Source organism: Lepidochelys kempii, chromosome 2, assembly GCF_965140285.1.
Source record: "Lepidochelys kempii isolate rLepKem1 chromosome 2, rLepKem1.hap1, whole genome shotgun sequence".
In the NCBI taxonomy this organism is placed as follows: domain Eukaryota; kingdom Metazoa; phylum Chordata; order Testudines; family Cheloniidae; genus Lepidochelys; species Lepidochelys kempii.
In genome coordinates this window covers 91,778,763-91,803,939 of record NC_136381.1, presented here as the reverse complement: position 1 = coordinate 91,803,939, position 25,177 = coordinate 91,778,763, and the positions used below count along the sequence as shown (strand labels likewise).

Sequence of the window (25,177 nt, the reverse complement as noted above, 5' to 3'; positions counted from 1 at the left end):
ATGCTGTTAGATACTGAGTTGCCTGGTCCAAATACAACCCTGGTTCTGAGAAATGATGCCTGGAAAGTTTGGAAGTGGGGGAGAGTGTCAGGAGTATCCCACTGGAGTACCGGAACTGATGCACCAATGCCAGAAATATCAGCTGGCCCCTGTCCTGTCATACTTTCCTCGGGATTCTGGGATTTAACAAGATGGGAGTAAACATATAGGAGTTCTCCTCTGACTGAATCAGGAATGTATTTGCCAGAGAACTCAGACTTCTCCCCAGAAGCAAAAATATAGGACACTATGCTACCGAAGTCAACACAAAAAGATCTGTGGTGGTGGGGACCCACCACTCTAGGAAGTTCTGATCAAGGATGCAGTTCCAAGATTCCATTTATAGGTGGCGCAGCCATTTCTGCTGAGCTAATCCACTAAATCGTTTTGGATGCCTGGTAAGTGAAAGACCATTAGGATGAAGATGAAGAAGGATGGACCAATACCACTTCCTGATTTAAGGGAGACAATCTCACTCCATCTGTTTCTGTAACACACTACTGTTCATCAGGATTTGGGTTGTGATGCCCTGCATGAGGGATAACCCTGAATTCTAGTATGATTATGTGCAACATGCTCCTCCCGGGACCACAGGACCTATACTTAAAGGTTGTCTAGATGCCTCAGCCCTGTTTGAATGAGTCTGTAACAAGGGTTTGAGGGGCGGGGGAGAGAATTAAAACATTACACCATAGCAGACATTTTAAAGGTCTGTCCACCACAGCAGAGATTCCAGCACTTTTGTGGGACCTCTACAGGTAAGTCCATGCTGTGCCTGATCAGCTGGTAAACAGATTTCACCCATCCTTAAAGAGGGTAGAGACTCCTCCTTGCACACAGAGTCACAAAAACATGTGTCACAGCAAACTGAGGCAGACTCTTCACTGAGATTTTTGGCAGAGAAGAGTGGTGTGAAGTGAAATGACAATGCGCAAAACTTTCCTTGAGGAAGGTACGCTTTTACAGCTATGGCATCCACCACTACCCATATAAACTATAAAATGGTTGGGATGAAGGTGGATTTTGGCTGTATTAAGCCTCAGGCCTAGCCAAGAGAATAGATGGACAACTATTTGAACCTCCTTTTGTGACCTGCTGCGATCAGTGGCCCCCGAATCAACCTGTTATCAAGATATGGGTACAAGTAAAGGCCTTGTCTCCTCAGGTGAGTTGCTACCACCAAGAGAGATTTGGTAAAAACCCTTGGAGATGTTGACAGTCCAAATAGTCAGATTCTGAACGGATAGTGAAGGTCATTGACCATGAAGAACAGATATTTGTTAGCTGAACGAATGCACACATGGAAGTATCTACAAACTGAAAATTCATGAAAATTCATGGGATCTAAAGTGGGGATTATAGAAGAAAGGATGAACATCGGACACCTGAAGTGACAAATGAACAGGATAACATCCTCCTTTCTTCTTCTGAATAATGAAGTAATGGGAATAGAATCCCTTGCTGCAGAACTTGAGGCATCATCTCCTCTGCACCCAACAGAAAAAAAAGAGTCCCTCTGAACGCAGCAGGCAATTCTGAGAGGGGTCCCTGAAGAGAGACAGGAGATGGCAGAGGAGTTGACTTGCATGTCCCTTCTAGATAACTTTTAAGACTCATTGGTCAGTAGTAACTGCACTCTGTGCAGCCTCAAAAAAAGAAAGGAGTTGCCAAAAGGACGAAAGAAAAGGAAATGATCCCCAAAAATCAGTCCACTGTCTTGACAGCAGCATCAAACCGGACATCTTTGGCCAGATGAACATTGTATCCTTCATCGGATCAGCCCAATAGTCCTTCACTTATCAGGCATCCAAAATGATTTAGTGGATTAGCTCAGCAGAAATGGCTGCTCCACCCATGAATGGACTCTGTTCTGATCCAAAGCCCATTAAGTTAACAGGAGTGTTTTGAATCAGGCCCTAAAACAAGCGAGTTATGGAAGGGATATAATTCCTCAGATTCAGGATCTGAATGTTCTTAAATTGCTAACTAAAAACTTTGCCAGACAAGATTGAGGTGAGGGATAGGAACTGAACTATTGAGAGCTAACCTTAAGAAAATGTGTATTTTGTGCTTTTTTACCCCCATCTCCTTCCCAGCAAGAATGCCCAGCACCAATTGAATTCCAAAACCTTCTATATAACTTGATTTCTTGGATGAACAACCTTTAAGAGTGCTCTATCACTGTCCCAGTTTGCTAAGTTTACTCATTGTGGGCTTTGTTTTCCCCAGCCTCAAAAAGTGGATGGACACAGCTGAGTACTTAGTCACCAGAGAAGTTCTGGAACCATAACTGTTTATCATTTTAAATTAGTAAAAATACTGTTTTGGGAAGATTCTAAATTACAAGACACATGGAGTAACATTGAGGTCAATCCATTTTTATTTTGATTTAGGTAGTCACACTAATTTTCTGTATTCATTTTTCGGGGAGAGTTGCCTAGCCTTTTTTTTTTTTTTAAAAAGGAGGTTGAAAAGGAAGTGAAATCTCAACTATATTTTAGTGTCTTCCCTGTGACAAAGTTTTCAAGTAGTACGCATTAGCAATTTATGAACATAAGCTCCAAACTTACCAAAAAGAAGTACACAACTATGAAATACACATACCTGTTACCGGTAAACCAATAACCTGATCCTCTGCAGACTGACTGTATTCTATTTTGGAATTATTGGCGACTGTTCCATCAGAAGTCTCATCAGAACTACTGCCTTCTAGTCCAGGTCTAAAACTTGGCTTGTCAGTTTCGCTTATCTGTTGAAGAAATAGGTGCAGAGCTACAACAGGTACATCTACAGAGTTGTTCAAGTTAACAGTAAACCATTTACAAAACAACATCTGTTGTGCAAATATTTAAGATTAAGAGTTATTCAATTTTAATAAACTTTCTGATGAGGAAAAGTACTATCCCTCTGTTAGCTTAGTCACTTATCAGCTTTCAAACTTACTTTCAGACTTCGGTTCCAAAGGAGGTTATTTAGATACCAAAGAAGACAGTTTAATAAGATTTAGTCGTCAAACAGTCGTACATACCAGTTGTCTTACCATTTTTGGCAAGAAGAATGGTTCTCTTTGTACATGATATCCAGCTTCCTCCAATTCATGTGAATCTTCATCACTAGCAGTTGCAGAATCCATTCCTGAGGCAGCTTGGTGAATGTGAGGCATTTGGAAATTCTCCTAACACATTAACATTTAGAATTCAGCTCTAGTAACATTTGATTATTCTTAAACAGTCACTGCCTCCATAATATTGAATTGTGTGAATCAAAGTACCTCCTTTGACCAGAAGTACACTGTTCACTTTTGTGTTATAATCCCCGATGATAATCTGATATTACAACTACAATAGTTTCTGCAGACAAATATTACAAGATTCTTTAGCTAAGGGTCTTGCAGATTAATGTGGTAAATATTACGAAAATACTGTGCAAAAAACAAACAAACATGCATTTCCTTAAACTTTAGAAAAGCAGTGGAACAAGGCTTGGTAGATCAGCAAGGTTTTTGCTTGTCTGCTAATTGAGTTTCTTCAAATATTCTCATTCCATCCTCACAGAACCCTAAGTAGAGCTATTTAACAGTAATGTCATTCTAAATGCTGAATCAGCAAGTGCAGCAACATTCAACATAATGAAACATGAAATAGGGCCAGTTGACTGTTCTGTAGTTACTGTAAGGTAGTGTGCACACCCTTCCCTGGAGCAGCCTTTAATTCCCCCAAGAAGGGATTTCTCTTTCTGGGGGTAGAGAGATGTCCAAAATACTGCCTTAAACAACATGAAGATGTGCACTTGGAGACTGTAATGGCCTTCCTGTGCCCCCCAATATACTGAACAAATGATTCAAAGCCTTTTAGAATATGAAAATGTTCTTAAGTTACTTCAAAGACCTTTAAATATCAAGCCAAGGTAAATGTGGAAAAATGGAATGGGAGACTTTGTCTAAGATGAAAATGGAAAGAATAGGAAACAGGCTTAACCACTACTATGAGACAAGAGACATTGTAGGGACTGTTAAATTAAAAACTAAGGTCATAAAGGCAAGTAATTCGTGGGTAATAGGTAGTTTCAGAGGAAGGATAGCTTCCTGTAAGGGAAATTTTCCTCTGCATTCAGAAAAATCAGACAAGCCCTGATTGATTTCCCCAATGTTAGTTTGAATGGCATACAGTCCCCAGAGACTCCTGGGATTAAAAGTGATAGTTATTTTACCATTTTTAGGTAAGCTGTACTGAACAGGAGCTGCCTACACCTGTTCTAGACTCAAAACACTAAGCTTTCTCCCCAGAAACAACTGCACACTTGTTAAATCTTACAGCCCCCCACCCTTATAGGATTCCATTTAACATTATACTTCCACTAACCTGTCATTCACAGACTGCTCTCATGCCACACCTCACTGCTGACAATCCCATTAGCAAGGCCAGCTCTGTGCCACACTATTGACACAAAGGACCCTTGAGCTCTCCCCAGCTTCTGTGAAGCTTTCAAGGCTACAAACACTCTTGTGCCTCTATGCATGCTCAACATACTCAGTTTAGTTCAAAAGTGTTAGGTGTGCTTAAACTTTTGCTAATCATGTGAATTTTGCTTCTCCAAAGGGCTACTAGGTGGCATGCAGTCTTAGGGGTCAACTCTCAAGCAACTGAGACTCTGATGCAATGATCACAGCTCTGGTTTGAATCTTATCTTCTTAAAAAAATATGTTGGTAAAAACCATGAGCCTTCAAAAAAGCCTTTTTTTTTTTTTTCAGGCGGCTGTATCTTCGGAATCCCCTGATGAAATTATTTGGATCATTACCTCTATCCTGCAGGCCCCATGGGGCACATCAAATTTCAAGGCAATTCAAGCAACCATGTAGATTTTAAAGGACCTAGGAATTGAGCTTTAAACAGAAAGCTGGTCTGAACCTTAACTACAGTAGAGTTGACAGTCCACTATAAATTTGCTTAGTCACAGTTGAAGAGCTCCTTCTTCCAGAAGTCTTCAGAGGACCCTGAACCCTTAGCCTAAAAAATATCTCACTATCTTGAAACAGGCATTTGGGATGGGATGAGGAATTTGTAGAGAAGACTATAATAGACAGAAAAATGGTTACACCTCTCTCTAAACTGAGTCTCTAAATCCTAGTCAAGACAATGCCTCAAAAAGGTATGATGTTAGATCACCTTAGCTGGCTTGGTCAATCTAAAATCTATTTAAAACACTGCTATAGCCAACGCAAGTTGTACTTCTGCACATGCTGAACTGGCAAGTTGGCTTCAATTTGTCCAGTTTAGCGAAACTAAAAACTTGCCCTGTTCTCAGTAACATTTCAGAATGCATTAGATCAAGCTAACCAAGATGATCCAATTTCATATAATCATATCCTAGTATAAAAATTAAGCCTTTAAAGACTTCGTCCTGGGCTGTTCAGAAATGTAGTCCTTTCATTTAAACAAAGGACTTTGTTTTGAGGAAGTCTTAATTCTTGGTCCATATCGCAAAGGCAAATTTAGAAGGCTCAGACAGTCTGGTGGAAAGGCTTATTTTCTACTAACATCACTTTTTTGCAAAAGTCAATCAGAGAACAACCCCTTCCCCGATTATAAGCTCCAAGCCATCCCACAGGAGAAAAAAGACCTAGACATGGATGCTTATAGTTTTGTTCTTTAGGAGACACAGCAGCAGTAACAGAACTGAACCCACAGGCTTCTCTGCCACCAGTGGTAAGAAGAATGCTAGGAAAATGCACAAAAGGAGAGAGAGGAAGGAATGACATAAAAGAAAAAAAATGAACAAAGCAAAGCCTACACTCCAAGACAGTGCCCTACCCTGTTGGAAATGACATGCTTATGTCTCACCAGTTATCCCAACCTATTTCCCATAACCCTGAAAGGCTGTGTCTACACCACTGTCACTTATGTCAGTATAACTTATGTCACTCAGGGGTGTGAATAAGCCACCCCCCAAGCGACATAAAAGTTACACTGACCTAAGTTGTCAAGGCTGAATCCCCACTCTGTCACTTTGAGTACAGAAGGTGGAGGCCTGCAAAAATTTTAAGAATTAATACGTGCCACTCCAGGCTTGTATTAAACTCCCAAGGTTACAGCTTTTCTCTGACCTTGGCTTGGTAACTCTGCCACCACCCAAACGCAAAAAACCCACTTGGATCCAGGAAGCAGCACTTGGGAATTCCTCCTTATGGGGTACCCTCAAGCCCTTTCTCACACACTCCCTCTGAGGAAGAGCTGAGAAAGAAAACAAAGGAAAAAGACGGCTACTCACCTTTGTAACTGTTGTTCTTTGAGATGTGTTGCTCATATCTATTCCGGTCAGGTATGCACGCGCACTGCGTGCACAGCTGTCAAAAGTTTCTGCCCTAGCAGCTACCCATCAGGCTGGTGATGAAGCCCTGGAGTGGCACCAGTATGGTGCTCTATATACGACCCGACTCCCCTTCAGTTTCTTCTTGCCGGATACTCCGACAGAGGGGAAGGTGTGGGGAAAGGAATAGGTATGAGAAACAGATCTTGAAGAACAACAGTTACAAAGGTGAGTAACCGCCTTTTCTTCTTCTTCGAGTGCTTGCTCATATCAATTCCAGTTAGGTGACTCCCAAGCCTTACCTAGGAGGTGGGGTCAGAATCGAGAAATTGCTGACCGTAGTACCGCTCTACCGAAGACTGCATCATTTCTGAATTGGTGAACGACGGCGTAGTGAGACGTGAAAGTACACACAGAATACCATGTTGCAGCCCTGCAGATTTCCTGGAGAGGTACTTGGGCTAGAAAGGCTGCCAACGAGGCCTGTGCCCTCGTGGAATGAGCTGTAATAGCAAGTGGAGGAACTTCTGCCAAGTCATAACAGGTGATCCAAGAGGAGATCTGCTGGGAAGAGAACGGTAATCCCTTCATCTGTTCTGCTATTGCAAACAAACAACTGAGTTGTCTTTCGGAACGGCCTTGTTCACTCGATGTAGAAAGTGAGCGCTCTCCTGACATCCAGCGAGTGCAGTTTTTGTTCCTGAGATCTGTTGTGCAGCTTTGGGTAAAAGACAGGCAGGAATATGTCCTGGCTAATATGAAAACGGGACACCACCTTGAGAAGGAAAGCTGGATGAGGTCTAAGTTGCACCTTGTCTTTATGAAAAGACATGTACGGGGGCTCTGAGATGAGGGCCCGCAGCTCAGACACATGTTGGACCAAGGTGATAGCCACCAGAAAAGCTCTTTTCCAATAGAGGTAAAGGAGTGGACAGGAAGCTATGGGCTCAAAGGGAGGATCCATGAGTGGGAGAGGACTAGGTTAAGGTCCCAAGCCGGGATGGGGTGCTTTATCGGGGGATGTATCAAGAAACATCCCACAATGGGATTAGCGAACACTGAACAACCAGAATCGCCTGGATGTGAGGCCAAGAAGTGGACTTTTGAGAGAACTAAAATACAAGACGCTGGTCCTTTAGGTACATGAGATAAGCCCCCGTTCTTTCTATACTGGACTGGGATGGGAGAACCTGCCTATGAGCACACCTATGAGCTGGAGAATCTTTTCTGTTTCACCCTGTATGTGGCCCTAGTAGACGGTGTGCAGCTTTCCAGAAGTACCTGCCTGATCCGAGCAGGCAAGCTCTGCCTGATTTAGCCACGGATTCTCCAGGGCGTGAGATGGAGGGACTGAAGGTCTGGGTGAAGCAGGAGACCATGGTCCTGCATAATGAGGTCGGAAAGGAGTGGTAGCCGTATCGGCGGTTGTTCTGACAGAGAGGAGACGAGCGGGCTCCACCTTGCTTGTTTATATAAAACATAGCCGTGGTGTTGTCCATCATCACCGCTATGCAGTGGCCCTGCAAATGAGGCAAGAATGCCTGGCAGGGTAGGCAGATCACCCTGAGTTCTTTGATGTTGATATTTAGGGCCAGTTCCTCTACTTGCCACAAGCCCCAAGTTGTTAAGCTCCCGAAATGCACTCCCCAGCCCAACACAGAAGCTTCTGTAACTCAGGTCAGGGTGGGTTGGGGGGTGGAAAAAACTCCAGCGCCTACTGCGTGAGGATTCAGCCACCACTGTAGCCAATCGAGGGTATGCCGAGGGATAATTAACACTGTGTCCAGACTGTTGCAGCCCAGGCGATTCACTGACGCGAGCCATACTTGCAAGGGTCTGAGTGACAGCCTGGCGTGTTGAACCACATATGTACAGGCCACCATATGGCTTAGCAGGCTGAGACTGCCTCGCTGTAGCGGTGGGAAAGCTGGAAAGGCTGATTATTTGTGAGGGGGACAGGTGGTGCAACTCTGGCAGGAATGCTCTCGCTTGAGTCATGTCCAGGACAGCTCAAATGAACTCGATTCTTTGAGTTGGAGCGAGCACAGATTTGCTGATACCGATTATGAGACCTAGTTGGGAGAATGTGTCTCACTATATTCACCTGTTTCTCCACCCGCTGACAGGAGCAGCCATAGAGGAGCCAGTCACGTCTGTGGCGGCGACAGAGAAAAGCTGCTACAACTGCCATGCACTTGGTGAAGACACAAGGTGCTGTGGAAGGACTGTGAACTGGCAGTGCACCTTGTTCGCTACAAAGCAAAGGAACCGTCTGTGAGCGGGCATGATGGATATGTGAAAATAGGCGTCCTTCATATCGAGGGTGGCGTACCAATCTCCTGGGTCTAGGGAAGGGATGATTGTGCTCAGGGAGACCATGCAGAACTTCAAGCTGACTATGAACTTGTTGAGTTTTCGCAGGTCCAGAATGGGCCTGAGGCCCCCTTCGCTTTGGGAACGAGGAAGTATCGGGAGTTTGCCATATGGACTTTGCATTGGACTGGATGGTCTTTATGAGGAGTAAAGCTACCCTAGAGGGACCCTCTGGTGCCAAGATGTCCACCACTGGATCCTCCTGTTCTACCACTTCCTCCACCTAAAGGTTCATATTTAGGGATACTTGACAGAGGAGGTCCTGCAGCACCCTATAATCCATGGGTGGTGACCCAGATGTTGAGGTGCTTGCCACTGCCTCATCAGGGGACGACGATGAGGAAACCGCCAGCAGGGTCGCTCCATAGTGACCACTTGTTCATTAAGGGTTGGGTCCTCATGGGTACTGGGTGCAGCCGTGGTCGGTGAATGTGGTGCTGGAGCCGGGTTTTGCAAAAGATCCTGGGGTGGGCAGCTCAGAGTTGCCTCTGGGAGGCAAGGTCCTGATTGGGGTGGTGGAAGGATTCCGGGTGGGACGCCCTGGGACTGATGGTACGTCCATGGGATCCAAAACTGCCATTGTGGTGGCCATTGGGGTGCTGAAGTCCTCCACTGGGGTCCTGCCTTAAACTCCCCGCTGATCTGGGTGCCTCAGATGCCCCCGATGTCCTGCCTGAGCAAAAGGACAACCTTGAGTGGGACAGCCAAGGGGGAGCAGCGCAAGACTGCACCGGAGATGCACCCTCCTGAGAGGGCGAGTGGCGGCTGTTCGATGGACGGGATGGGTGCCGTGAGCCATAGTCATGCCACAATGTAGAGTGGTGCCGCAGTGTGGAACAATGCTGCGATCAAGAATGGCGCCGCAATGTACAGCGGTGCCAGTCAGCCATGCGATGCCTGGAAGCTGAGCGGCGTGCAGACTGGGGCCGGTGCCAGGAGTGGTGCTGCGAGGTCACAGAACAAGACCTGGATCTCGAATGGGACCATGACCTGTATGCTGACGACCACCTCGACCGGCACCAGGACTCAGAGCATATGGCTGATGGGGAGATGGTTAGGAGATGTCCAGGTAATCTCCAAGCCAGATTTTAACATCGAGAGAGAAGAAAATGAAGAAAGAAAGGATACAGCCATGGGTAGGAGAATGTATATAAGGAGGAAGGGTAGTGTACATACCAGTCTAATAGGTGATGCTGGCAGTAGAATGTCTGTGTCTAATTGGGTGAAGAATGTGAGCGAGGCCAAACAGCAAAAATTAAGGTGTTTGTACACTAATGTGAGGAGCTTAGGTAACAAAATGGAGGAACTAGAGCTACTGGTGCAAGAAGCGAAACCAGATATTATAGGGATAACAGAAACATGGTGGAATAGTAGTCATGACTGGACACAGGTATTGAAGGGTATGTGCTGTTCAGGAAACACAGAAATAAAGGCAAAGGTGGTGGAGTAGCATTGTATATCAATGATGAGGTAGACTGTAAAGAAATAAAAGTGATGGAATGGATAAGAAAGTCTGTCTGGGCAAAAATCACATTGGGGAAGAAAAAGATACTAAAGCCTCCCCTGGGAAAGTGCTTGGGGTGTGCTATTGACTGCCAGGATCCGATCTGGATATGGATAGAGCCCTCTTTAATGTTTTTGAATTAAGCAAATACTAATGGGAATTGTGTGATCATGGGAGAATAACTTCCCAGATATAGACTAGAGGACGAGTGCTAGTAATAATAATAGGGCTCAGATTTTCCTGGATGCAACAGCTGATGGATTCCTTCACCACGTAGTTGCCGAACCGACAAGAGGGGATGTCATTTTAGATTTGGTTTTGGCGAGTAGTGACAACCTCACAGAAGAAATGGTTGTAGGGGACAACCTTGGTTCGAGCGATCATGAGCTAATTCAGTTTAAACTAAATGGAAGGATAAACAAAAATAGATCTGTGACTGGGTTTTTGATTTCAAAAGAGCTAACTTTAAAAATTAAGGAAATTAATTAGGGAAGTGAATTGGACTGAAGAACTTGTAGATCTAAAGGCGGAGGAGACCTGGAATTACTTCAGGTCAAAGTTGCAGAAACTATCAGAAGCCTGCAACTCAAGAAAGAGGAAAAAATTCATAGGCAGGAATTGTAGACCAAGATGGATGAGCAAGCACCTTAGAAAGGTGATTAAGAAAAAGCAGAAAGCCTACAAGGAGTGGGAAACAGGAGGGATTAGCAAGGAAAGCTACCTTATTGATATCAGAACATCTTAACGGGACTAAATTGGGGGGGCCCAGATAATCTTCATCCAAGAATATTAAAAGAACTGGCACATGAAATTGCAAGTCCATTAGCAAAAAAATTTTAATCATTCTTTAAACTCAGGGGTTGTACCATATGACTGGAGAATTGCTAACATTGTTCCTATTTTTAAGAAAGGTAAAAAAAGTGACCTGGGTAACTACAGGCCTGTTAGTTTGACAGCTGTAGGATGCAAGGTCTTGGAAAAATTTTTGAAGGAGAAAGTAGTTAAGGACATTGAGGTCAATGGTAATTGGGACAAAATACAACATGGTTTTACAAAAGGTAGATCGTGTCAAACCAACCTGATCTCCTTCTTTGAGAAAGTAACAGATTTTTTAGACAAAGGAAATGAAGTGGATCTAATTTACCTCAATTTCAGTAAGGCATTTGATATGTTTCCACATGGGGAATTATTAGCTAAATTGGAAAAGATGGGGATCAATATGAAAATTGAAAGGTGGATAAGGAATTGGTTAAAGGGGAGACTACAACGGGTCACACCGAAAGGTGAACTGTCAGACTGGAAGGAGGTTACTAGTGGAGTTCCTCAGGGATCGGCTTTGGGACCAATCTTTTTATTACTGACCTTGGCACAAAAAGTGGGAATGTGCTAATAAAGTTTGCGGATAACACAAAGCTGGGAGGTATTGCCAATACAGAGAAGGATCGGGATATCATACAGGAAGATCTGGATGACCTTGTAAACTGGAGTAATAGTAATAGGATGAAATTTAATAGTGAAAAGTGCAAGGTCATGCATTTAGGGATTAACAACAAGAATTCTGTTATAAACTGGGGACGCATAACTTGGAAGTAACAGAGGAGGAGAAGGACCTCCGAGTATTGGTTGATCACAGGATGACTGAGCCGCCAATGCGATATGGCCGTGCAAAAACTTAACGCGATTTTGGGATGCATCAGGCGAGGTATTTCAAGTAGAGATAAGGAGGTGTCAGTACCGTTATACAAGGCACTGGTAAGACCTCATCTAGAATAGTGGGTGCAGTTCTGGTCTCCCATGTTTAAGAAAGATGAATTCAAACCGGAACAGGCACAGAGAAGGGCTACTAGGATGATCCGAGGAATGGAAAACCTGTCTTATGAAAGGAGACTCAAAGAGCTTGGCTTCTTTAGCCTAACCCAAAGAAGGCTGAGAGGAGACAGGATTGCTCTCTATAAATATATCAGAGGAATAAATACCACGGAGGGAGAAGAATTATTTAAGCTCAGTAGCAACGTAGACATGAGAACAAATGGATATCAACTGGCCATCAGGAAGTTTACACTTCAATTTAGACGAAGGTTTCTAACCATCAGAGGAGTAGAGTTCTGGAACAGCCTTTCAAGGGAAGCAGTGGGGCAAAAGACATATCTGGCTTCAAGAGAAAAGTTGATAAGTTTATGGAAGGGATCATACGATGGGATAGCCTAATGTTGGCAATTAAACTGATCTTCGACTATTAGCAGTGGATATGCCCAATGGCCTGTGATGGGACGTTCAATGTGGTGGGATCCGAGTTATTATAGAGAATTCTTTCCAGGGTGTCTGGCTGGTGAGTCTTGCCCACATGCTCAGGGTTTAGCTGATTGCCATATTTGGGGTCGGGAAGGAAGTTTCCTCCAGGGCAGATTGGCAGAGGCCCTGGGGGGGGGGTTTCGTCTTCCTCTGCAGCGTAAGGCACGGGTCACTTGCTGGAGGATTCTCTGCACCTTGAAGTCTTTAAACCACGATTTGAGGACTTCAATAGCTCAGACATAGGTTAGAGGTTTGTTACAGGAGTGGGTGGGTGAGATTCTGTGGCCTGCGTTGCACAGGAGATCAGACTAGATGATCATAATGGTCCCTTCTGACCTCAATGTCTATGATTCTATGAACATGGCAGGCTTGCCTCTGGATGGTGCCATGCTCCGAGCGAGTGGAGGCTTGTCCCTCATAGTTGGAGACTTAGGTGCTGCCATCTCAATGAGGTCCCTAGTGGCTTCAAAGGTTTCCAGGGTGGAAGGCATCGTAACTTCCCCCACATGCAGCCATTGGGAGTCCAGGAAAATAGGACTCTCTGGAGAGATGGGACCCGCGCTGGCTGTATGCGGCCCGATGGTCTGCCAGCCATAGGCCTGTCCCCTGCACTGTTCGCTTCCAGGGGTACAGTTGTGGTAACAACCCGAGGGGAGTATTTCCCCTTTGCCTGTTTCTTGCAGGCAGCCAGGGAATGAAAGCGGTGCCAGCGAGAACACTTCTGGAGCCTGGGGGAAGCAGCGGCTCCTGGGTTGGCACGCCGGGTCCTTTCTCAGCACCATAGATGGGACTGCAGGGGGAGTGCTCTTCACCGAGGCACTCGGGGCCAGGTCCTGCTGAGGATGGAGGACTGACTCCATTAGGAGTTGCTTCAGAGGAATGCCCCTCTCCTTCCTGGTGCGAGGTTTGAAAGCCTTGCAGATCTTACACTTGTCCACAGATAGGAGTCGTGGGGGTCACCCATGGGCATAGGCTTCGCACAGCAACTACAGAGTTTGAAGCCCTGAGACGCATGCCCTGAATCCCCAGTGGGGCGTGTGCTGGATGCTAAATATGCCAACCTGCTAAATAGCAAGACTAACCACTAACGATTAACAATTAAAGAGAACTATTTACAGAAGATAACAGAGGAGCTAGGGATTAGTCGGACACTTGCAAAGCAAGAAGCCACTGTTCCAACAACCGTCACTGGCGGTAAGAAGGAACTGAAGGGGGGGTCGGGCCGGCAGGTTGTACATAGAGCGCCATACTGGCACCACTTCAGGGGGGTCCATAGCCGGTCCAACAGGTAGCTGCGAGGCAAAAACTTCAGACAGCCGTGCACGCGGCGCACTCACACACACAACTGGAATTGAGATGAGCAAGCACTCAAAGAAGCATTAGCTGTCGCTACCAGCAAATCAAACAACATGCACAAGCCTCTTAGGAAAATCCAATCCTGTTCTTAAAAAAGGTAAATTTTATTAAAAACAAAAAGGAAGAAAATATATCTGGAACTTAGGCTTTTGCTCTATTTTAAAAGAGCAATTCCAAAAATTAAGCACCCAAAATAGCTTTCTTTGGAGTTAGCTTAAACGTTACAAGCAAACAAAAACACTCGGGGTTAGCACAAAGGAGTTCACAATCCTTAAAAAACAAACAGAAATAAACCTAATCGCGTCTTCCGAAACATTCCTAATTTACTTACATATTTGGGTTGTTAAAATTAGTTCTAGATATGATCTGATTATTTTCATATCTGGTTTAAACTTTACACAGCATTCCTGCTACCCTGTCTCTTCAGCCCAGAGAGAACAACAGACAAAGGGAAAAGTTTCTTTCCCAATTTTAAGAAGTTCTAGCCTTCCCATTGGCTCTTTTGGTCAGGTGCCCACACTTTTTTTTTTTTTTTTTAAACCTGCGGGAGTTTTTAACCCTTTACAGGTAAAGCAAGTAGAGAACAGCTACCAAGAAAGATCTCTCAGCTAACTGGCTGGCTGTCCATCAAAGGGAGCTACCCCACCCCTTCCCGCCCCACACTTCATTTATCACACAAGCTCCAAAGTGGACAGCGCTATGTCAGCAGGAGAGCTTCTCCCATTGACTCAGCAGCTACACTAGAGAACTACAGTGGCACAGCTGCATTGGTACAGCTGCGCTGCTGTAAGCTCTCTAGTGTAGCCATAGCCTGAGTGAACTCCCCTTCCCTGCCACAATCCTGTACATAGAGGAACTAGTATAACTGACTACTGCATCTGCTCTTAGCTCTATGCACTAGGAAGAGAAAGCAAGCAAGCGAAGCAGGAGAGTCTGACTAGCAGGCTGCTTGCCCCTTTTGTATCTTTTTCTCTTGAAGGGAAACCTAAATGGAGGCGGAAACAAGACATAAATTTAGAACAAAACTATTAATTTATATTTTTGTATTAGGCCTTTACATTAATATACTGAAGACAAATCCTCCTTTTACTGAAGGACTATTTCTGAAAAAGTCTGGTCTGCTGGAAGAGGTGAAAACCTAACATGTGCTAAAAAGAGCACTAACAGTCAATTACCACACAGATTTAAAAAGCCTTTAAGCATATGGAGCCTGGAATTATGCCTTTGGCTTACCTGTTTTAATCTATTTTCAGACAGCTTCAATGCTGTACTATATTCTGAAAGTTGCTGTCTTTCACAATCACCTCTTGGCACTTCTGGTGGCACCAGCTGCTTGAAATAGGCTTCTAGTTGGTTGTCACAGAACTCTTCATCATCAATATCATCATCTATTGATATAGAGAAAATGCATTTAAAGTTTGCATTGCTATAGATATATTAAAGGAGAACGCGCGCACGCGATAAAAATTACCCCCATTACCATAGCATCGGTGCACCTCATAATACCCAATGTACTGAAAATCACAACACCATAATGAGGCAGGGAATTATTATTGTCCCCATGTTATCAACAGAGAACTGAGGCAAAGAGACTATGACTTACCCAAATGTTACACAAGAAAACTGGTGAAGCAAGCAACTGGACCTGGATCTGCAAAGTACAGCTAATCAGGATTTTTTTTTTTTTTTATAAAATGTCTTTTCATTGAAAAATGCCAATTACTCAAAACAAAAATTTTGCAGGAAGGGATTGGTTATCAGATTCTCAACTCAAAAAATTTGAAAAAAGTTTCAAAGTTGTTTCAACAAGATGTTTTAACATTTTCTAAACAAAATGAATTATAAACTTTTACAGTATTTTGAAATGTAAGCTAATTATAGTACAAAGCCTTTTTTTAAATAAAAATGGTCAAAATTGAAACCTAGTAAAGTTGATCAACAGCCGCACATCTGTCAATTTAAGAGACTGTTTTCCTATCTCATAAAAATTTTGGAAATTCTTCCTATTCCTGAATCAGGATGAAAAATTAAAATTTCAAATGCTCTCACAAACCAAAAAGCCTATGCTAAGGAGTTGTTTAGTTCCAGTATAGACGTTTGGGCTTGAGCTGGAACCTGGGCTCTAGGACCCTGCAAGATGGAAAGGTCTCAGAACTTGGGCTGCAGCCCCAGCCTGAATGGCTACACTGCAATTAAACAGCCCAAGCCCCGTAAGCCTGAGTCAGCTGGCACAGGCCAGCCATATGTTTGTAATTGCAGTGCAGACATACCCTAAGAGACCCACGCCCTTTACACTTGGGTGGTCTCCTACTAGACAGCTGATAATATAGTCTGCTACTCTAACTGCAACTCAGTATCTTAGGGCATGACAAAGGTACAACTTTCAGAACTGTTGCAAAATATATTTTAAGTATTAAATTAACACTAAGATTTGCTCTTATTTCATTGCAGTCATGAGAACATTTTATGCTACACTATATTTTTTCTAAAAATGCTTAAGAAGATAGTCTCCTAAAGGAGTTGCATACAGATATTAAGCAAAGAGTTTGTTTTCAGACGAAAGAAAGTTTGTCTTCAAATTGATTTGGACACTTTGGAGATTTTCTGGCAAAATTATCTTCACAATGGAAACAGTTAGGAATGCCGTACAACCAACTCTGCCCCTTTGTGGGTATGCATTAGTCTTTACTCATTACTTACATTCCACACCCACCCCAAACTCCCCACAGAGCCATTCTCGTTCAGTGAACAGAATGGACAGTCCTCAGGGTAGTCACACAGCTTAATAGATTCTGAGGTCAGAAGAGTCATTATGATCTTGTTTGACCTCCTGTATAACAGGCCACAGAACTTACAAAATAATTTCTAAAGCATATCTTTTAGAAGGGCATCCAATCTTGATTTAAAAGTAGTCAGCGATGGAGACCATCACAACAGTTTATTGAAGAGCCCATTATCAAATATTTATTCCCCATGTATATGCTTGAAGACTAATCATAATCACCTCAACCTTCTTAGTTAAGTTAGGCTGAAAGAGCTCAATCTGTTTGTCACTAAAAGTTATGTTTTCTAACCCTTCAGTCATTCTCGTGGCTCTTCTCTGGGCCATCTCCATTTTATCAATATCCTTCTTGAATTGTGGACACCGAATTGAACACAGTATTCCAGCAGCAGTGCCAAATACTGAGGTAAAATAACCTCTCTATTCCTACTCAAGATTTCCCTATTTATATATCTAAAGACCACATTAGCTCTTTTGGTCAAAGGAGGCCTTGGCCTGTGGACCCCCGTTTTATCTGCTGCAGAAGTTGGAAAGTGTGCTGTGAATAAGACAAAGGATTGCAGGATAATAAAGTATGGTCTCATGTATAAGCAGTAGAATGCCTCCTTGGAGAATTGTATTCTATCCTTACTTCTAAAAAGCTGGACAAGTCACTTAAACCAAGCTTTTCACAGTTGGCCTCTAATTCTCTGTTTCTGGATGGCCAACTTGAGACACCTGGGGCCTGATCCACAGAAATGCTGAGCACTAAACACCAGCAAATGAAGTCAAATGCAAAATGTGAATGCTCAGCAACTTTGGTAGTAAAGCAACATTGCCTAGACGAATGAGCCTAGAGTTAAGAGCCAAGAGGTCCAAAGTCCTAATAATCACTCTGCCACAGACTCTCCTGTGTGGCTCTGGGGAAGTTCATACTGCCTTTGTCAATTCCCGCTCAATCTGTAAAATGGGGTATACTAACCCAGGGGTCGGCAACCTTTCAGAAGTGGTGTGCCGAGTCTTCATTTATTCACTTTAATTTAAGGTTTCGCATGCCAGTAATACATTTTAACCTTTTTTAGAAGGTCTCTCTAAAAGTCTATATAACTAAACTATTGTTGTATGTAAAGTAATAACGTTTTTAAAATGTTTAAGAAGCTTCATTTAAAATTAAATTAAAATGCTGATCTTACGCCACTGGCCCGCTCAGCCCGCTGCCAGCCTGAGGTTCCATTCACCTAGGCCACCAGGAGGCTGAGCAAGGCCTGTGGCTGGTACCCCAGCTGGCAAGGGGCTGGCAGCCAGAACCCCAGACTGGCAGTGGGCTGAGTGGCTCAGCCCGCTGCCGGTCTGGGGTTCCATACGCTGGCTCCGGCCAGCCAGCTGCTGGCCCCTCTCAGCCTGCAGTCCCATCTGCCGGCCCCTCTCAGCCTGCTGCTGTCTGGGATCCCGGCCCTGCCCACATAGAGCAGGTACCTACCTTCTCCCTGGTTCTAGCCCATTCTCTTCCTCTCTCTGCACTGAGCTAAGGGTGGGAGTGCACTGAGCACAGGGCTGTGGGTGAAGGAGCAGGCTGAGGGTTAGGGTGCAGGATCTGGTCAGGAGCTAGAATGAGGGAGAGGGCTAAGGGTTGGGGCAAGAGATTTGGGTATGGAGTGCTTACCTGGGCAGCTCCCATTTGGTGCGAGAAGTGCAGATGAGAATTTATGGGTGGGGGGGTGTGCAGGAGCTCCCATTTGGTGCTCAGGGAGGGGGTGGGAATGTGGGGAGTGCAAGAGTCAGGGCAGGGGGCTGCGGTGTGTGAGGAGGGTGCAGGAGTCAGGGCATGGAGTGTGGGGGGGTGCAAGGGTCAGGGTAGAGGGCTGGGAGTGTGGGGGAGATGCAGGGGTCAGGGCAGGGGGCTGGGGGTCTATAGTTGGGGAGGTGCTCCCAATCCCCTGTCCAGAGCGGCTCACAGCAGGGGGCTGGAGAAAATATGCCCTGATTCCACCCCGCTTCCCCAAGATCCCGTCCCAACCTCTTCTCTGCCTCCTCCCCAGAGCAGCAAGCACGCTGCGGCTCCGCTTCTCCCCCTCCTATGTAAGGGCCATCAGCTGATCGGTGGCAGGGAGGAAGAGGAGCAGGAGCAGGAACCCAGCACGCTGGGGGAAGAGGCGGGGGAGGGGGGAGCTTGCTTGCCCTGCAGCAGCAGCTGGCAGGAGCAAGCTTCTTCACCCTGCGAGGGGGGGGGGGGGGGCAGAGGCATGGAGAAGAGCAGGCTGGGGCAGGAAAGATTTTTAATGGAACACTGCTGCCTGCCGGGGTCCTGGCCTGAGCAGGGCTGGTGGTTGGGACCCAGCAGGCAGCAGCGTGCCATTAAAAATAGGTTTGCATGCCATCTTTGGCATGCATGCCATAGGTTGCTGAACCCTGTACTAACCCATTAATTAATATTTGTATAGTACTTTGAACATTAGTGCTATATAATGCTGAAGTACTTTGAAAAGTCAGGCACTAGGTGTCTCAACTTAGGACCTCCAATTAGTGGTTACATTCGCATAATCTGGCCTCGGTCTCCCTAAGTCTCAATTCCCTATTTGTACACATTTGGGAATAATGATCTATCTCACAAGGTAACCATCAAGATAAGCGAATGTTTGCAAGCTTTGGAGACCATGGTGATGTACACCAGTAGTTCTCAACCAGTGGTACACATACCTATGGGTGCTCCAGTGTAGGTGACTCCTGAGCAGTACCCAGATAGGAGTTTGGGGCTTCAGAGTTGAGACTGTTTGGATAATACTGAACAGCTAAAACTAGTGTAAGAAGCAGAGTTCCCAGTAACTGCATTGTGTTATGCAAAGGTCTGCATGGACACCCAAGTGGCTGCTCTGCAGATTTTCAAGTTGGGACATGCTTGAGGAAGGCAACCGAGGAGGCAACCAATCTCCTTGAGTGTGTGCAGTTCCAGATGGAGATACTACACTGCGAACCTGATAGCAGTGTTTAATACGCTAAGAGACCCATTTGGAAAGCCTCTGGCTGATATTGCCGTACTTTTAGTCGGATCTGCAATGGAAAGGAAGAGCTTAGGAGATTTCCTAAAAGCCTTTTATCCAGAAGGCCAGGGCTCTCCTAACACCGAGCATGTGTAGTATGGCTTCTTATCACAGTGAGCTTTAGGATAAAAGGTCAGGAGGTGAACTGGTTAGTTTATGTGAAAAGATGAGGTCATCTAGGATATGAACTTTGGGTGTGGCCTGAGAGTAACCTTGTCATTAAAGAAAATGAAAACAGAGGTGCACAATAAGTGCCGCTATCTCCCCTATTCTCCTCATCAAAGTGATGGCGACCAGAAATGCTGTTTTCATTGACAGGGGTGTGAGTGAACAAGTGATCATAGGTTCAAAGGAGGATCTAGTCAGGCTCTTTAAAATTAAGTTCAGGTCCCATGTTGGAGTAGGATGTCTGGGTTGGGGAAAGAGGTTTGCTGTGCTCTTGAGCAACCTCTTTGTAGTTGAGTGAGAGAAAACATAGTATCTCTTTATTTGTAGATGGCTATCAGACGTACACTGAGTGAATGGAGAGATAATCCTGATTTCGTGAGTCAGTTTGTTGTCTAAAACCATGGGGAGAGTAGCAGATGCCAGGGTAATTTGACTGGGAATTGCACCAAACTTGAAACCTGGTCCACTTTTGTCGGTAAATTTGACAGGTAGCTGATTTCCTACTGTGTAGTAACACTTCTTGTACCTCCTCAGAGCAGGAGCTGTGTTGGAATCAGGCCTTGAGCCGGAGTATCTGCAGGTTGGGATGAAGAGTGCGTTCTTCGTTCCGCAAGAGGAGGTAAGGAGTGGGTTGAAAAGGGATCCGTGGACACCGCCAGCTGTGCCAGGTGGACGCAGTCAGTATGACATTTGCTTTTTCTCTTTTTATTTTTAAGAGGTCCTTCAACAGCAGAGGGAACGGGGGAAAGGCATGTAGAAGGACCTCGTTCCATGGAAGGAGGAGAGGATCCCCAAATGAGTGCTGTCAAAGGCCTGCCCTGGAACAGTAGCATAGGCATTTCTTGTTCAGATAAGTGGCAAACAAGCCTATCATCTGTATCCCCCATTGACAGAATATGTTGTCAAGTACTGCTGGGTTCATTTCCCACCTGTGGTTGTATGAGAACTTGCGACTCAAATGGACTGTTGTTGTGTTCTGCACTCCTGGTAGATAGGTCACTGATATTAGAACATTTGGGAAATACATCCTTTCCAAAGCTTTAGCACTTCTGCACAGAGGGCTGATGATCTGGCGCTCCCAACAATTTATGTAGTACGTGCACATGGTGTTGTCTGTCATGACTTTTGTTTGTATACCTCTGATCAATGGAAGGAAGTGAGCGCAAGCATTTCTGACTGTTCTGAGTTCAAGGAAGTTAATGTGAAGAATATCCACCGCAGGCAACCATTTGCCCAATTCCCAGGGAGGGAGGGAAACACTTCCAGAACCCTCCTGGCCAAATTGGGAAGGAGAGGAGAGCTGATGAACCCTGCTTTTCCAAGAGTGCTCAGGAACCATTTTAGGACTGGGCGGGGGGAGAGAGGAAAGGGGGATTGTGACCCCTCATATGTGCCATCTGTGTTCTCCAGTGGCTCCTTGGAACTTTCCTCTTGAGTTGGCAGACCATGGTCCTCCTCATCCTTGGCCAGAGCAGGGAGAGGCTCTAGACTTCCGGTCCGTCTTTCCTGTGTCGGAGTTGTGGCTGCTTCTACATTTACAGGATCCCGTGTGCCAGTCTGACTAATAGGCAAGGGACCGAACAGAGTCAGGGACAGAATGCTGGGTGTAGGCTGGGCACAACTCACCATCTGCCAAGTCTGGGAGGGCAGTCTTACAAATGGAGCACTGTTTGGATTTCACTTAGTGCTTTTTAGGCTGCTCTGCCATACCTGGAAGTGCAGGGGAGCCAGCAGATATGAAGATGAAAGCTGTAAAAATCACCTTCTGCACGCTGCCAGAGGCAGAGAAACTGGAAGCAAGCAGGAGCTGTGGCCAGACGATACTACTCCAAAACTCTGATTTGCCTCCATGAACTTCAGAGAGAAGAGACCAGCCCACACCTCAAGAACTGTGGGAGATGCTGAGATGAAGCAAGTCTTTAATTGCATATCAGAACAGACGATAGAATTAAGGTTGACTGAACTTTTGCAAATTTAAAACTCCTGACACTGCAATTTAAGTAACTTTCTTTTAACTTTTTTTTTAATGCAATATACAAATAAGGTTAGAAGTCACACAAACAGAAATAAAGAACTAGAAGGTTTCAAGTGTACACTTCTAAGTCTACAACTCAGGCTTAAATGTTCAGTTGTTCTGTCACGACAGACAACTAATTTTAGTTGTATTCCCTACCCAGAGTTGCTAGTCTCTACATAAGTTGACTGCTTTTCTCCTTAAACTTCTATTTGTTTCACAGCACTGACAGAGTACAGTTCAGCTTTTAATTTCTAACTAGCTAAGATCATGTCAATTAATACCAAGTTCAGCATTGAATTCTCTATGCACCAATATTTTAACAACTATAGGGTGTCTCGGGGAAGGTACCTTTAATTGTAGAAGTTTAGTTACTCATTTTAAGCACGACTTCAGAAAAATCTGGCCTTCTAAATTTTAGAGGTACTTCATTTCCATCCAAGTTTATGCTCCTCTCATGCAGGATTAGTAGTGATAGTGGATTCATGTCATTAAAAAAGTTCTGCTGGAACCAATATACATGAAAACACGCTACAAGTTAAATAATATACTGTACCAGTTGAGTTTCCTTCTAGGCTTGCAAGAGAGAGCAGTTTCTCATTTTCTAAGAAACCTGAAAGACTTGTGCTGAAATGGTCACTTAAGTTGGTGGAAGGTGAAATTTTTTCTCCAGGTTCAGGTGCACCAATCTATGAAAAAATTAAAACATCTAAGTGCTTAAGAGTTCCCAACTACTGTATAATAAATCAGTAGTGAAAACAGCTTCTTCATATGTTAGTCACTTTCTTTAGTAATTTGACCACAACTCTTCCTTCTCTTTGCATTCCCTCACCATGAGTTCTGGTTGTGAGGCACCATGTGTTCTCCTTGCAGCCATTCCCAGAAAGAGTAATAGAGACAGGTACAAGGAAGACAGGAGCTTGGAAAGTAGAGAGGAAAAGGCTGACTCAACCATATTTAAAGATTTTTAGAGGGAAAGCTAAGCACTTGAAGTTTTCCATGTGAAAAAGATCCGTTACTCCCATATCCTACATTGAAGCATGCAGAAGGACTCGCTTGAACAAGGCTCATGACCTGTTAAAGCCAAACTCCAGCCCCTGTGGGCCTTATACACCAAGCCAATTGAAATTGTTGCATGTGAGGAACTTCACACAATTATTGAAATGTTAGTTTTGAAATTTTGTTTCAGCTGAATCCAGTTAACTAAAAATATTTTAAAAATTCTATACCTTTGAGATCTACATACACACATACATTTACATGATAACACCACCACCATAACAAGCAGATGATTCATTCTAATTTCACTTGTAAGACTATCAACACACAGAAATGACAAAACTTCTTGGATGCAATTCAAATAGGGCTTATGAATAAGGAATCAATTTTTAGGAGTTTAAAGGCAATTAGTAGTCCCCTCTAAAATGAAAGATTAAACCACCTAGGACAAAAATAAAATTATCTGGGTAACTCATTGCAAGATCAATATCCCTTTTTCCAGGGGTCAAGGGGAAAGCCATCAAGCCATTATTTGGCAAAGCTGCAAAATGACAGTAGCAAGTTATTTCTGCCTTTCGTACTCTGCATTATGTTGCAATGTGGAGGATGTTACAAATTTAAGGGACACAGAAGGTAAAACACTAAGCCAGTAGAGTTTGTTTCGCTCTACAGAAAACTTATCCCCTTATTTACGTTAATACAGTTTTTTGGGGGTGTTTTTTTGTTTGTTTTTTATAAAATCAGTTCTTTTGTTTCCCAGCACATGGAACAGATTTACCTGGTTTTCCTTTTTACTTTGTGGCAGTGAACATATTCCAGTGGACAAGTCTGTAACAAAGAAGTGTGTTATTTAACAGCACCTTGAATTTGTTCCTATATTAGGCTACTTAATTTGTATATTCACACTTTCTTTGCGAACAAGGAATAATTATAACTACAACAGGCTAAGCTTCTTTGGCCAAGGACTTGTTATTTAGTTTGTCAAGTATTATGCACACTTAAAGTAGCTTATTTTATGGTACTGTAAAGACAAAATCCACATTTATGGGATTATGTATTTCTGATCATTATTCTTATTACACCAATATCAAGATACCCCAGTAGAAATTGGGGCTTCATAGTGGGTGGCAGTGCACAAAGTGAACAAGAGAATGTCTGTTCCAAGGTCTTAGAATCTACTTAGACAAGATAGGATGGGAGGGAAACAGAGGGCTGAAGTGACGTGCTGAAGATCACAGAGTGTCAGTGGCAGACACTGAAATAACAGGTCTTTTGAGTCTTAGTGCTGTGTTCTAGCCACTGAGCCACACTATTTCTTTCATCACTTACAATTACCTTGTGTTTCCTCCATACATTACCCGCACATTGTTTCAATTGCTGTATTTTAAGCTCTTAGTGAGCAGAGGGTTCTTTCTTTTTGTCTTTGTACAGTACCTAGCACATTAGAGCCCTGAACCCCAAGTGGGCTCTCTAGGTACCACTGCAATAGAAAACAAAAACAAAAACAAAAAACACCCACCAACAACTTGACATGAAATTCACTAATCCAGAATTTATTCTTATTGGTCTACAAAAATGTTTCAAGCCCTAGTGGATCATGAGATGCTACCGGAAAGCATTAGTATCACCTAATATAATAATTCAAGAATACTGGACAGTTAACTTTGCAAGCTTCCCGGTTCCAAAAACAAAAAACCACACAAGTTAAATTTGTCTTGGCATTTTTGCAATGGTTACGTCTCCCTATAAAATACGAATGGGTATTTTAGTCCACAACTACTGCTGAAATCTCAAGAAATGTGTTTTATGTTCAAGAGGAACTATTTTCTAATTTCATTAGGCCACTAAAGTGGATGCATCTTTTCCAGTCTGATATTCTTTTGAACAGCAACTAGCTACTATTTCCCATTGAATGGAGAAACAGGAATATAGGAACGAGATCTCACTATTGATGCATAAAATAATATTTATTAAAAATATTAATATTGTTTTACAGTGCAATTAATCATGATTAATTTTTTTAATCATTTGACAGCCCTACTGAAAATATAACAATATCTGTGTATATTCTAGTTACGTTAGAAAACGTTCAGACTGATTAAAGAAATTGCAGGAGGTTTCTCCTTTCTGTCCAAGAACAAGCAAATTTCTCTAAGATTTCCCTAAAATTTCCCTACTTACCTCTAAAAGGGTTTATATAAATTCAAAAAAGTCTGTAGTTTAAACTATCTTGCTTTTAACTTTTGGGCCAATTTCTTTTACACTAGGTATTGAAAAATGGATGTAAGCTTGGTTGTTGTAACAGTTGCTTTATATAGAATATTTG

At 43.8% G+C, this 25,177-nt stretch overlaps 1 protein-coding gene across 1 annotated transcript in view; it reads right to left on the bottom strand.

The window, feature by feature from the left end:
* The window catches only part of CEP192 (centrosomal protein 192), a 206,728-nt gene that overhangs the window by 138,432 nt on the left and 43,119 nt on the right, over positions 1-25,177 (bottom strand). The window contains exons 15-19 of the mRNA XM_073329624.2: positions 23,630-23,679; positions 22,409-22,541; positions 15,105-15,259; positions 3,068-3,214; positions 2,644-2,788 (exon numbers count right to left, since the gene is read on the bottom strand). Coding sequence (XP_073185725.2) covers positions 2,644-2,788; positions 3,068-3,214; positions 15,105-15,259; positions 22,409-22,541; positions 23,630-23,679 — 630 coding nt within the window. The remainder of the gene's footprint in view (positions 1-2,643; positions 2,789-3,067; positions 3,215-15,104; positions 15,260-22,408; positions 22,542-23,629; positions 23,680-25,177) is intronic.